The sequence below is a fragment of the Hipposideros armiger genome, unplaced genomic scaffold (assembly GCF_001890085.2).
Source record: "Hipposideros armiger isolate ML-2016 unplaced genomic scaffold, ASM189008v1 scaffold_311, whole genome shotgun sequence".
NCBI lineage: Eukaryota > Metazoa > Chordata > Mammalia > Chiroptera > Hipposideridae > Hipposideros > Hipposideros armiger.
This window is the reverse complement of record NW_017731661.1, coordinates 1,026,641-1,039,770: the sequence shown is the minus strand read 5'-3', so window position 1 is coordinate 1,039,770 and position 13,130 is coordinate 1,026,641. Positions and strand designations below refer to the sequence as shown.

The window sequence follows — 13,130 nt, the reverse complement described above, 5'->3', positions numbered from 1 at the left end:
AAATAAATAAATAAATAAATAAATATAATTACTCACCTAAGTACCGCTATTAAAGGTGCGTATATTGAGTCTCCATCGTAAACATACATATGATCCCAACTACATTCTGTAGCAAAATGATTGAATCTTAATCTTAACACTGCATTTGGACTGAAAAAGATTAAAATATTTTTAAATTAATGTGTAATATGCAAAGCACAGTCTGAATAAATTGCAGACCGAGTATTTTATTAAAAACCTATTTACAGACAATTTTGCTATAAATCCTAAGTCACCAGTGTAAAAGATTTAGAAGCAGTCATATCTAATTTGTAAAAATGACACATAGCTTCAAAATCTATTAACAGGCCATATGTATATATCATCATTTTCTAAAAACTTAGTCAACAGGAAATGTTCTATGTCTTGATTAAGGTACAGGTTAGAGAGACTGTATGCACTGTTGAAACTTAACTGTATACTTAATAGGGTTGGATTTTTATTGCACATTGTATTTAAAGTTAATTTTTAAAATCAACACTCAAGAAGCAAGCATTCTTATTTCTACACAACCCTTAACTGGAGGCTCTAATAAGGTCTTCAAATTTTAATTGAAGGGTCTCAATATGTTATACTATTAACAAATAAAGAAAATGAGACCAAAGGTATACAGGGAATTTATAACTTTTAAGTTCTAAAAAACTTTTAAAATACACCCCCCCCCAAAAAAAAAAAAAAAAACTAGTCTTCCAAATACACTAGAAATCATAAAATGGGTAAAAAATAATTCATATCAATTCATTTATGATCCATTCACAATATGTTTAAATAGATAAATTCAGTCTCAAGCCCTCATTACTGAAAAAATACCTCTAAAAGGATAATTAACTCTCTCTTCTACAAAATGTTCTTTTTTAAACACATTTAAAATTAAAATGCTGAGTAGTATGAACCAATGGCATAATTCAATAGGGAATATTTTTATACTTGACGGAGTCTTCAAATTCCATAACAAGATGTTTAAAACAAGCCAAAAATGCCTACTTGATTTAAAGGCACACTAATATAACTCAAAAATAAAATATATGTAAAAATTAAACTGTTATCACAAGTGAAGGGTTAGTGTAATTTACATTAAATGTGATATTTAAAAGTTGTAATCCTATAAAAAATATTGTGAATAAAACATTAACTACATAACTATATAACTATATAACTACATAAACTATATTATATAAAGATGTTATATTTTAATGCTTTAATATTGATATGATGACCTTCTTTATCATTTCAGAATAAAATGAATTAATTTAACCAAAATTGCATACTTACTAGCCTTCGATTAGCCATGTACATTTAGTTTTATACTTATAGTTAATTGGACCATCTGTTAAATATCCAGAAGGTTCTGTTAACCTAGAAAACAAAATCATGAAAATAATTACCTTAAAGTAACTTTAAGACATATAGTAACATAAGAAAATTAAAAAGACATCAAAAGTCCTAAAGGAATGGGACATAGCAATTTCCAAAAAGGAGAATTTATTTAAAACTTAAGAAAACTTTCAAATTGCCATATATGTCTCATAGCAAAAGAAATCTATTTTGTATTTCTGTAAACCTTGATGTTTCATGACTGTTTTATTTTACATAGTGGAAAAATGCACTGAAAGGTTGAATATTATATTGATGGGTTGAATGTGCATGCAAAATAGATTAAGTTAAAATTCCTCTGCACAAAAATTAGGTGGAGGAAAAAGGAGGAAAATCAAACACACTTTAAAAGGTGCCGATTGTGGACTACAGCAATAGTATGTGTGCTTACCACTTTCAGAGTTACACGGCTAGCTATAGTTAGCTGTTTTTCATGCACTGGGACTGCGAAAGTCGCCATCAGCTGACTTACTGAGTTTGGCTACCTGCTTTTATTATCATTTTCTCTTGTCTACGTTATACCTAGTCCAAGAACTCAATCAATTTTTAAAATAGGGTAAATCAAAGGTTTTATAATTATCTTCTATTTTAAACATGAAAAAAAGATAATTAGAAAAACTTCAGATTTTCAGAATTTAAAAATATTTGAAACAGGATCCCAATTCTACTTCATTTTGTTCTACTTAGCTCCAGCCCAATTATTTTGTCAACAAAAGACGATATTTTAAACAATTACAATAGCTTCCCATTTAGTCTTCATGTATTTATACATACATACACACATGTATACACACACACGCACACATCAGGGCTTATCTATCTTTATATAATCACATATACATACACATGCATACATACATACATACATATGTGTATACAGAAACATACAGATATCAGGGTCACTATCTGGTTTTAGATAAAATTAAATTCTCTTAATATTATAGAGTCTTAAATATATTAGGAAAAAAAGTTATCATCTACCTAAATCAGGGTTGACAGAAAGGTCAGACAATATGAATGTTATTTATAAATATTTCACAATCCCTGACAATTACTTTGGGCAATAAAGGGGTTAATTCATGCTTGGAAAAGTTTTTGAAGAACAGACAAATTCCAATGTTCTCAAATTAATGAGATAACAAATTGAGCATTTTCTACGTATCAGGTACTTTTATAAGCACGTAATGTGTTACCTCATTTAAAAATCTCAGAAACCCTATGAGATAGTAAATAGTTATTAATATATTATTACAGATGCGGAAACAGAAGCACAGTTTAAATAGCAGGTTAAACGACTTGCCCTGATTTTTCACTTCCAGTAACACCAGATGAAGCAATGCAGACAAACCCCACACTGAAGACAGCTTAAAAAGCTAAGGAACAATTTTCAAATCTTAAAAGCAGCTTATAAGAAACAAAATGGTAAGATGCACCAAGCCAAGAGCCAAGCTCTAAGCTCCCTTAAGAGGAGCCAGACACTCAGAGCTGCTTTGGCTCTGGCGAGATCTGTCTTTAGGAGACACTCCAAAAGGCTGAGAGCTTTTGGCAGCCTGCGGAGGGAGGGGGACAAAGGTTGGAGGCAATGGCCCACAAAAGGTAGGCGTTCAAATAAACAGCCTGGCATTTGAATTGGGACGTGATGACTTGCAATTAGGTTAAGGCTACACCAGAAGTAACCGAGCCCTGACCTGGGCTGCGGCCTAACTGTGAGTCATCCAGGTGGCAGAAAAACCATGCTTTCCAACTGGCTTAAGGTGATACCAGGACTGCCAGTATGTCAAGGCTCCTAACAGGAGATACAAAAATACTCTCTAAATAGCGGTTCTCAACCTGTGGGTCGCGACCCCTTTGGGGGTCGAACGACCCTTTCACAGGGGTCGCCTAAGACCATCGGAAAACAAAAAGATATTTACATTATGATTCGTAACAGTAGCAAAATTACAGTTATAGAGTAGAGTAGCAACGAAAATAATTTTTGGTTGGGGGTCACCACAACGTGAGGAACTGTATTAAGGGGTTGCGGCATTAGGAAGGTTGAGAACCGCTGCAAAGGAAGATAACATTATCGTAGGTCTCAAGTCATTTCTACCAATTTTTCAAATAAAATGTCTAGCACGATCAAAAATAATTAGGCATATGAAGACACCAGACAACAAAATAAGAACCAACAGACAACAGAAAGAGACCTGAAGATATTCCAATTATGGGGTTTATCAGATGTGTCCTATACTTCACTAAGCGCAAAACGACAAAAAACAAGACTTTAAACTTTGGTGGTTAATTGAAAATTTTAAAAAGTAACAGAGCATTTTGAAAAAGACAATGAAAATTCTAATACTGAAAACTACAATAATCAAAATCAAGAACTGAATGGATCCAACAGGATGAGCGATCCAGAAGCTAAGTCCATCAAAATATCCAAACCACAGCAGGATGAGTGAGGGTTTAGCCCACTGGGTTTGGGTCTCTCTACCAGGTAAAACTCCAAGGAGCTGAGATTCTAGTTGAAAGCATGGAACTACAGAATAGGGGTGGAAGGATCAAACCAAAGCTATCAATTACGGTCTTGTAACAAATTATAGAAACCAGGCACATAACAGCTTTGCATAGTTTCTATTGCTTGTTACAGGTATATCTTTTCCTCCTTCACATTTTTATTTTCTATGCAAGTTGTTGCAAGCTAACCTTACAATTTAGGCTTCAGATAATGGAATATTCAGTGTGACTATGACTGAATATGAAGATGAATTAATAGAACCAATGACAGGTACAATGATTCTTGGAACTGTGTGTTTCCTCATTTTGGACAAAGGGTGAGAATTTCTTCACTTGGAATAAGTGTATCTTCCGAGGTAAAAATACAGCGTGGTTTGGTTGTTGGAGTGTTCATATATTTTTAGAAGGAAGCATAGAGAAGCTAAGTAACGAAAGGGCAGACCCGTGCCAGTGATCCACTGCCTCTGGCCTCAGAATTCACACTATTGGTCTCCTCTGTGGATGTGGGCCCTTTAAATACTCTGTCTTTGCCAGATGCATGATGGTAAGCCAGCACGCCTTGTCAGCAGAGTGCACTGGAGAGACTGCAGGAGAAGGGCTTTGCTTCCTGGTTCCAATGCACTTACTCAACCAGCTCCTGCAGCTTGTTGGCTTCTCCAGCACTGGGCTCCCACGGTACAGAAGGCCGGCAGCACCCAGCCACGAACAGCTTCCCCCAACACTTCCCCTCAGGCAATTTCACATGGAGTGCCTCCAGTGAAACACTGCCACAAGAATAGCTTTCCCTAACATCCTATATGGTAACCATGGCAACTTCCAAAGGGCAGATGTCAAGCAAGTCCCATCAGGGCAGCATTACAGCAACTTTTCTGCCACAGCCCAGCCCTCCCAACAAGGCCTGGATCTCTGGCCAGGAGGCCAGGGCTCTGACCTAAGTGCTGCGTCTCAGCCAGAAGGGGGTTAGTGCTTGCTCCTTATATGACTATTGCTGTGTTTCAGAGTCCTCTGTACTTCAGAGCCAATTTCCCGTTACTCCAATCGTTGTTACAGTCAATAATTCTTTATATTAAACTCTTCCCATTAAAATTATTGTGATTCTCTTTCCTGATTGGACCCAAACCAATCAATTTTAATAATCAAGGATATGCAAAATAAAATCAGAACAACATACCACTATGCACCCACCAATTGGCCAAAATTTTAAAGATTGATTGATAAAGGATGTGGAGAAAAAGAATTCTCATAGGAATAAATCATTATGACAACTTAAGAAAGTAATTTGGTATTATCTTGCATAGTTGAAAATAGACATAGAAACGTGGTGGCCAGCAGTGTCAGAATTACACCCATATCTCCCCAGACTTCCTTACCTATTTCCACCCATTCCAGCCTGACTTCCTCAGGCCAGCACCTACATCTTTGTGAAAGGTTCCCCTCTGGCTGTTGAACCCCCTCTTCCTGTATATGTATGTGGTGGGTATAAGTGCCTGTGACTCCACACCCCCCTAGGGCAGCCCTTAGCCAATGAGTGATTTGGGTTAAAGAGTGACTATCCCAAGCTTCCTTAGCTCTTTAGTACATTCCCCCCAGCATCTCCCTGTGGAATTCAACTCCAGTTACCCACTGTGGTAGCTGACTTGACAACACACTTCATACTGGCTCCCTCTCTTCTCTATATCACTTCTGCCAGTGCCCCCGCATCGCCCAAGTAAGGGAGACGATCCCTCATGTCCACATGTTCAGTTCTTGTCTCAGGGTCTGCTTCAGGGTGGTGGAGGGGAGGGTGATCAAACTAAGAATTAGTACCTGGGCAGAGGTCTTCAGATGGGACTCTGGGGTTGGACCAGATGGCAAAGGGAACCACACTGAGGGTGGCAGAAACTAGCCCACGGCGTGCCACGGCATCACAGTGACGAAGGCTTCCACTTAGCGGAACTGAGATGGGACACGAGTGGGAGATGATGCGCTGACTAATGCACAGGCTTATGTGGTATCTCTAATACTTGAGAATGGAGTGGCAAGGGCAGTTATAAGGAGCGTGGAATGAGCTAACTGCTGTTAAAAGCCATTGATACGCTAAAGGAAGAAAACCGCAGCAGAACGCCTATAGCGAGGCACTTCCCCATGAACGGCTTTCATCAACATCCTACAAGACTCAATTGGCCAACCACTGAATTTAGATATGGTGTAAAAGCCACCGGACTCTGTAACATTTAAAGAGACTCTACCCCTGAAGCCAGAGGGCAGATCATGCTGAAAAACATGCCTAGGACCAGACTGAGAAGAGCAGAATCACATAAAAAGTTTAATTCACAGCCCTGCCAAGACTTCAGTGCTACAGATGGTGCCCCGAAAAGGAAATGAAACCCTGACACCTAGGAGGGTGTCATCTGGGTAGATGCCCTTAAGGACTCTGACCTCCCAGATTTTTTTTTTTAACACTATGGGTCTGCAAAAGTCTTTCAGAGGCCAGGGTTGACAGTGAGAAAAATAAGTTTCCACCCTCTTTAAATGAATACTTGTTCTTAAACAATAGCAACAAGTAACAGCAAAATTGAATAAAATAAATGTAATCAATCGAAACTGGCTGCAGTAATCTTGCATTCAAAAGCCATGCAATCAGTGACAACTCCATATACAGTGACCACATAAAAAAGATAAATTTAAAATTGCCAAATGTTCGAAAATTAAGCAAGACTTCTAAGTGACAGGGGCTATTAGAAAATATTTTTAATTGAATACCAAAAACACAACATATCAAAATTTATGAAACAAAGCTAAACCAGTGTTCAGAGAGAAATGTATAGTTCTAAATGTGTATATTAGAAAGTTGACAATCAATTATCCAAGATTACAGCTCAACAAGCTAGAAAAATAACAATAAATTAAACCATACGAAAATATAAAGGAGAGAATAATAAAGAACAGAAATCTCTGAAATATAGAACAGCCATGTAATAAAGAATATTAACACAACTAAAAGTGGGCTTTATAAAAACTAATAAAATTAATAACTCCCTAGCAAAACTAAGCAAGGAAAAAGTATTAACTACCATTATCAAAATGGAAAAGAGGGCACCATTCCTGCTGCTACAGAATGAATAGGACATTAAGAACAACTTCATAATCAATGAAATTGACATTTTAAATGAAATGCAAAAACTATTTTAAAAGTACAACTAATTTGACAAAACCAACACAAGAAAAAATGGTAATTACAAATATCCCTCATATAAAAACCCTAAACAAAATATTATCAAGTTTAATCTGGTGTGTGTATGTGTGTAAAAAGTATATAAAAAAGAGTAACATGCAACAGTACTTCTGGAAGAAGTATGTGTAAAGACTTGGATGATCATTATACAGCATGGTATCCTGAGGAAACTGCAAGTCACTCAGTGGATCAATAGGAAATGTCGAAAGATAAGGCTGTACAGGGTAATCCATATGACAGTGGTTATAAGAATGGAGAAGATGAATTTAACAGTTCTCCAGATTTGTTCAAGCAGAGAACCCATAAATTTAATTGCAATAATCTCTTGAGCAACTGAAATTTCCCTAATTTTTTTGGATTAAATTCACCAAATCATTTGCTGATACAGTATGAAAATCATCCCACGCCTAACATGAAACCCCTTCAGGGAGAAAAAGCAGCTAGACAGAACGCATTCCTCCAAAACAACGAAAGGCAAATATGAAAACCCCTGCAGCCTGAGGCAAAAAATTAGAGTAGACGCAAACAATAGATACACCAAGAACCGGGGAGGAAAATCTGCAAATGAGATTCTTTGAAGAATTAGAACATTGAATAGCTGTCCAGTGTGTGAGCCTGGGAATGTGGGAAGCTACCTGCATGCCCCAGGACAGACTACATGCTCAGAAAGGACCTGGGAAGACTCCACGCTTTCGCCTCTGGCAAATGTTTAGACCCAGAGCAAGAAGGAAGCAAAGGCTGAGGCAGGGTCATAAACAACATGGCTACTAGGCCCTGAAGGATTGCCAAATAGAGTCAATCTGCAAAGACTGGGGGTGGGGAGGGTCTCTATTTTCTCTGGGCTCCAGGCATTCCAGGAAATCTATGTTGAAACACTACCTGACCACAAGCTAAAGGATCAAAGACTTTAGAGACCACCCACAACAAAGAATACAGTCATTACAAAAATAGTTTAGGAAAGTCAACAAATACACAACTCCAATCCGCATAAGCAATAAAAATGAACCCCGAGGAGGGGGAAGAATCTGAATTTTAGAATTATCACATTATAATAATCAAAAGTCCAGTCTCCAACAAAAAATTACAAAGTATGCAAAGAAACAAAGAAGTATGGTCCATTCAGAGACGTTAACAGAAACTGTCCCTTAGGAAAAACAGGCATTGGACTTGCTAGACAGACTAAATCGACTATTTTAATACACTAAAGAGCTAAAGCAAATCAGGAAAATGATGTCTCAACAAATAGAGAACATGAATATAGACTTAGGAATTTTATTTCACAACCTCAAAATCATTATTATTTCCATTCCCTCAAAAGGCAAAGTAATCCAAGAGGGAATCCTGTATAAAAGTTTTCTCTGGATCTAAGCCTGGTGTAGATCCTACAGTGAGGTCTATTAAGAAATCCTGCTCCCTAAGTTTCTAACTTACAGTTGCAAGAAACTCTTGAAATCAAAATATTGCCAACTTAAATTATAAAAACTTCCAAAATCAGGGCTAAATCTAATAATACAAATTATCAGACATAAATTAAGCCTGCATGACAACAGTTTAGAGCCTCAGAAACTTAATATTTTTTACAATTCTGATTTGTTCTATGACCCTACACAGCTACTTCTGTTTCTACTTCTCTGTGACTCAAGAATAGCAGTGTAACACATGCAAAAAGCACCTGAATACACAGTCATGCAGACATAGCTCTTTTTACCGGGGAATTTATGAGCAGGCAGGCCTGCTCTGCAAAATCACCTACAATATAATCCCTCTCCCTAGCCGGGAACACGTACACCTCCCAAACTGCATATGAGGAAATTGTTTCTTCTCTCTATTGCCACTGGGGTTTCTTTCCCAAAATCCCTCTATTTCCCTACCATCGCACCTTCTCCAACTGACCCACTCCTGTCCTATGTTTCTCAGCTCCTTACCTTTAGTTTAAAATGTATCTTCCCCCCTCCGAAGAAACATAAACTTGAGGAGTTACCCCTATAGCTCCATCTCCCACCTAGAAGAGGTGACATGAAGAAACAGTTAAGCTTCCCCACCCAGGCTACACAACAGCAAACTACTCACTCTGTCCCCATCCTCGTCAACTCCAGGGGCACAATGACAAAAACTTTAAAAAATCTATACTCACCACAGCCCCTGAATTCCTTCTCCACATTCATCCCCATCCTGAGCCCAAAGCCCCCCTGGCCTCCACTTACTGCACAAGTTTCCTCTTGCCATTTCCTCTACTAGAAACATGGGGGGCTGACACCAACCACGATGAACAGGATGGAAATTCTTTCTCACCACCAAGAGACAGGAGCAAGGGGGTGGAGCCCCTGCCACCTGCACAAGAAGAGCAACCCTCTCTTTGTAGTTTCCAGACCTCTTCTTCAACTTACAGCCTTCACCTCCATGCCACTTGCGCAAAGCCCTCCCACTACACACCTCGGACATCTTCACAGAGCTGTTCCTCTTCTAAAAACTGGAAATCTTACACGCTAAGATCATACTCTGACCACACACACCTAGTTTTCAATCTTTGCCTACGTTCTTACTCCTAATACCTGTACATTCCAACCATGCAGAGATCTCCAGAAGGTAAAATAGGCTTTTTCCATAACTACTATTTCTATTGTTGTTTCTACAATGCATTCTAAGTTTCAAACAATTAACTCACTTTTAAAATGTTGTGGCACTTCTGCTCTTGAATTGACAGCCATTTTGACATGTTAATCTAGATCAGGGCTCCATCAATGGCTGGCCTGTCGCCCGTTTGTGCAAATGAAGTTTTACTGGAACACAGCTACACCCATTAGCTTCCATATGCCTAAGCGTACCAACATGCTACAAGAACAGAGCTGAGGAGTAGCAACAGGGACCACCTGGCCTGCAAAGCCTAAAATATCTACTCTCTGGTCCTTTACAGAAAACGTTTGCCAGTCTCTGTCTAGGTGCCTGTCACATGCCCATCTGCCTTGCCAATCTCTCACCTAGCCGGAACTGCCCAATCTAGAGCCCCTGATCCAATGGGCTGGATCAGGAGTACCCATTAGTAAATGCAAGAAAACCAGCACATACATTAAACAGAGCTAAAATTAAATCAACCAAAGTGCTGTTCTCTATCCTGGCTATGAATACAAAATTTGATGAAGACATTATAAACATAGGAAAATTCAATAGTTTTAATATTACAGCGTCTCTGAAATAATAAAGCCTGTTTATCAAAGAACGCGGTTTTAGCACTGGCATAGACAGGTTACAAGGGCTATCCGCTCAGGGACAGTCTCAATGCAGGATTGCCTTTGTATGCCATCCTCGCATGGAATTCCTTTTTTTAAAAGTGTTTTTAATTAAAATATTATTTAACAGTTTGTTGATTTCTTTTAACCAAAATGGATGAAAGGGCTTCTGGATTACATTCACTGGTATGAACTTTTTCCTCTCTGCACATCGATGCACTATTGTTTTACACAGTGCTAAGCTGCATTTCTTGTTTCCTTCACAGTGCATTCCGCATCCCCCTCCTAAGTAAGTCCCGCTGAGCCCATAGTTTTTTAAACTGTACATACACAGAGACTATTACTTGGGTTTCATTCCTATAATACAGTGATTCTTACCATTTTGAGATCTGAGATCACTTCTGAGAATCTTGTAAAAGCTATACCCTCCTGCCTAGACAGATTCATGTAAGTAAATTTTATATACAAATCTGGGGGTTCACCAACCACTCACGGTCCACCCCGGCACCTGACACTAAAATCTCCTCTTGTACTATGCATTCAAATAATTGACAAGCTTGGAGAAAAATAAAATATTGCTACGTCATACAGAATCGTTTGATAGATAAGCTTAGGTTTCTCTTTGGTATCTTCGTGTCCTGTAAAATGCACCCATTCATACTAACTTTGCAAAGGACAAGTAAGAACTCTATAGAATATTCTCTTTTCACTGACAAAACAAAAAGACATGACTGAGAAAATGAAAGTAAAAGGCAAAACTTTAGAAGAGCTACAAGAATCTCGGCTTGGTCACTGAATGGGTATGTTACTCCACCTCCCTCCGCCTCAGTTTCCTTGTGTGTAAACTAGTTATAACAATGGTACTTGTTTCACAAGATTGTTTTTAAAATGTAATGTAAAATGTAAAGCTTTTTTCCACCACATTATACTATTTCTCCTCTCAAATCATAATTTAAGTTTTGAAATGCCAGCTTTAATGTTATTGACATTTTCTTACATGAAATAGAATAATAAATTTTATTTTCTAGAAAAATTCATTATCAGAACAATTATATTACCAAAAAAGTACAAATGAAGCCTGGAATTAAACTTAATACATCAAAACATGGCAAATGCTCTTAAAGTTTCTATTGTTTTAGGAGACATAGAGAATCGACTTGAAAGTTTCTAATTTACACAGTGCTTCTATTTTCTAAATGTTTATATTTTATTTACAAAAGTAATAAGTATCTCCCCGTGCCCACTGGGGAAGAATGTGAAGGGAGTGCCTTCAAGCATCCCTGGCTGCACTAAGTGAATATCAGCAAAGAGGTAGCACCCCTACCCCTAGGGGTTCACTAGGGGTACAGCAGCTACAGAGACTGTGGGGTGCACCACCTCTGCCTTGCACTAAGCAAATGACAACAGACTCAGCACCCCTCATTTTCCTAACTAGAGGATGGAAGAAACATCTCAAATTAATGATCTAAGTATTTCATCTTAAGGAACTAGATTAAGAAAAGCAAATTAAAACCAAAGGAAGCAGCAATCAATGCAACTGAAAACAACAACAGAAGAATAAACAGCAGGAATCAAGGAAACCAAAAGACATATTCTTATAAAGGACAAAAACATTAACAAATGTCTAGCCGGATTAAGCAAGAAAAAAGAAAGAAAATGTAAACTACCAATATCAGAAATGGAAGAAATATCACTAAAAACCCCATAGACTTTACAAGAATAATAAGGAAATATTATAACAATTTTATGCGCATAAATTTGAAAACTTAGATAAAATGGACCAATTCTCTATAAGACACAATCTATCAAAACTCACTCAAAAAAAATAGATAAAATGAATATCCGTATATCTATTAGAGAAATTGAATTCATAGTTGCAAGCCTTCCCACAAAAAAAAAAAAAAATTTCTAAGCTCAGATGGCATTACTGATGGATTTTACCAGTTAAGAAAAAGTAATACCAATTCCACATAAATTATTCCAGAAAACAGAAGAGGGAGCACTTCCTAACTTATTTTATAAGTTAACCAATGATATTACAAGAAAATTACAGAGCAATATCTCTCATAATATAGAAGCAAAAATCCTCAATAAAACATTAACAAATCAAATCCAGCAATATATAAAAAGTGTAATGTATTGTGACGAAGTGGGATTTATGCCAGGATTGTAAGGCTGATTAATATTGAAAACCAGTCAATTTAATTCACCAATATCAACAAACTAAAGGAAAAAAAAAAACAAATCATTATCTCAATAGATACAGGAAAAAAAGTGTGTTAAAATTCAATATGCACACATGATAAACTCAAAATTAGAAATAGGGAACTTCCTTAACCTAATAAAGGGCATTTACAAAAAAGACTGCAACTAGCGTGATGCTTAATATTTAAAGACTGAATGTTTTCTACCTACTACTGGGAAAAAGGCAAAGATATCCACTCTTATTCTCTTATTCAACACCAGACTACTGGTTCTAGCCAGTACAACAGAGCAAGAAGAAAAACAAAGGGCATATATTGGAAAGGAAGAAATTAAACTGTATCTATTAATAGACAACATGATTATCAATGTAGAAAATCCCAAGGAATCTACAAAAAAAGCTATACTGAAACTAAGTGTGTTTAGCAACACTGCAGGATACAAGGTCAATATACATAAGTCAATTTTATTTCCACATAATGAAAATGAACAATTGGAGGGCCAGCCGAGTGGCTCAGTTGGTTAAGAGCTCGCTCAAGAGTTTGAGCTCTGAGCAACAGTGTCCCCGGTTTGATTCA

At 37.3% G+C, this 13,130-nt stretch overlaps 1 protein-coding gene across 10 annotated transcripts in view; it reads right to left on the bottom strand.

The window, feature by feature from the left end:
• Positions 1-13,130, bottom strand: part of ATRNL1 (attractin like 1) — a 625,874-nt gene that overhangs the window by 604,139 nt on the left and 8,605 nt on the right. For 9 of the 10 annotated variants that reach the window (XM_019660096.1, XM_019660105.1, XM_019660104.1 and 6 more), the window contains exons 2-3: positions 1,312-1,395; positions 37-150 (exon numbers count right to left, since the gene is read on the bottom strand). In XM_019660096.1, the coding sequence (XP_019515641.1) occupies positions 37-150; positions 1,312-1,395 (198 nt within the window). Of the gene's footprint in view, positions 1-36; positions 151-1,311; positions 1,396-2,713; positions 2,777-13,130 lie in introns of those variants that run through there. The other variant, XM_019660103.1, reaches the window with a different exon arrangement.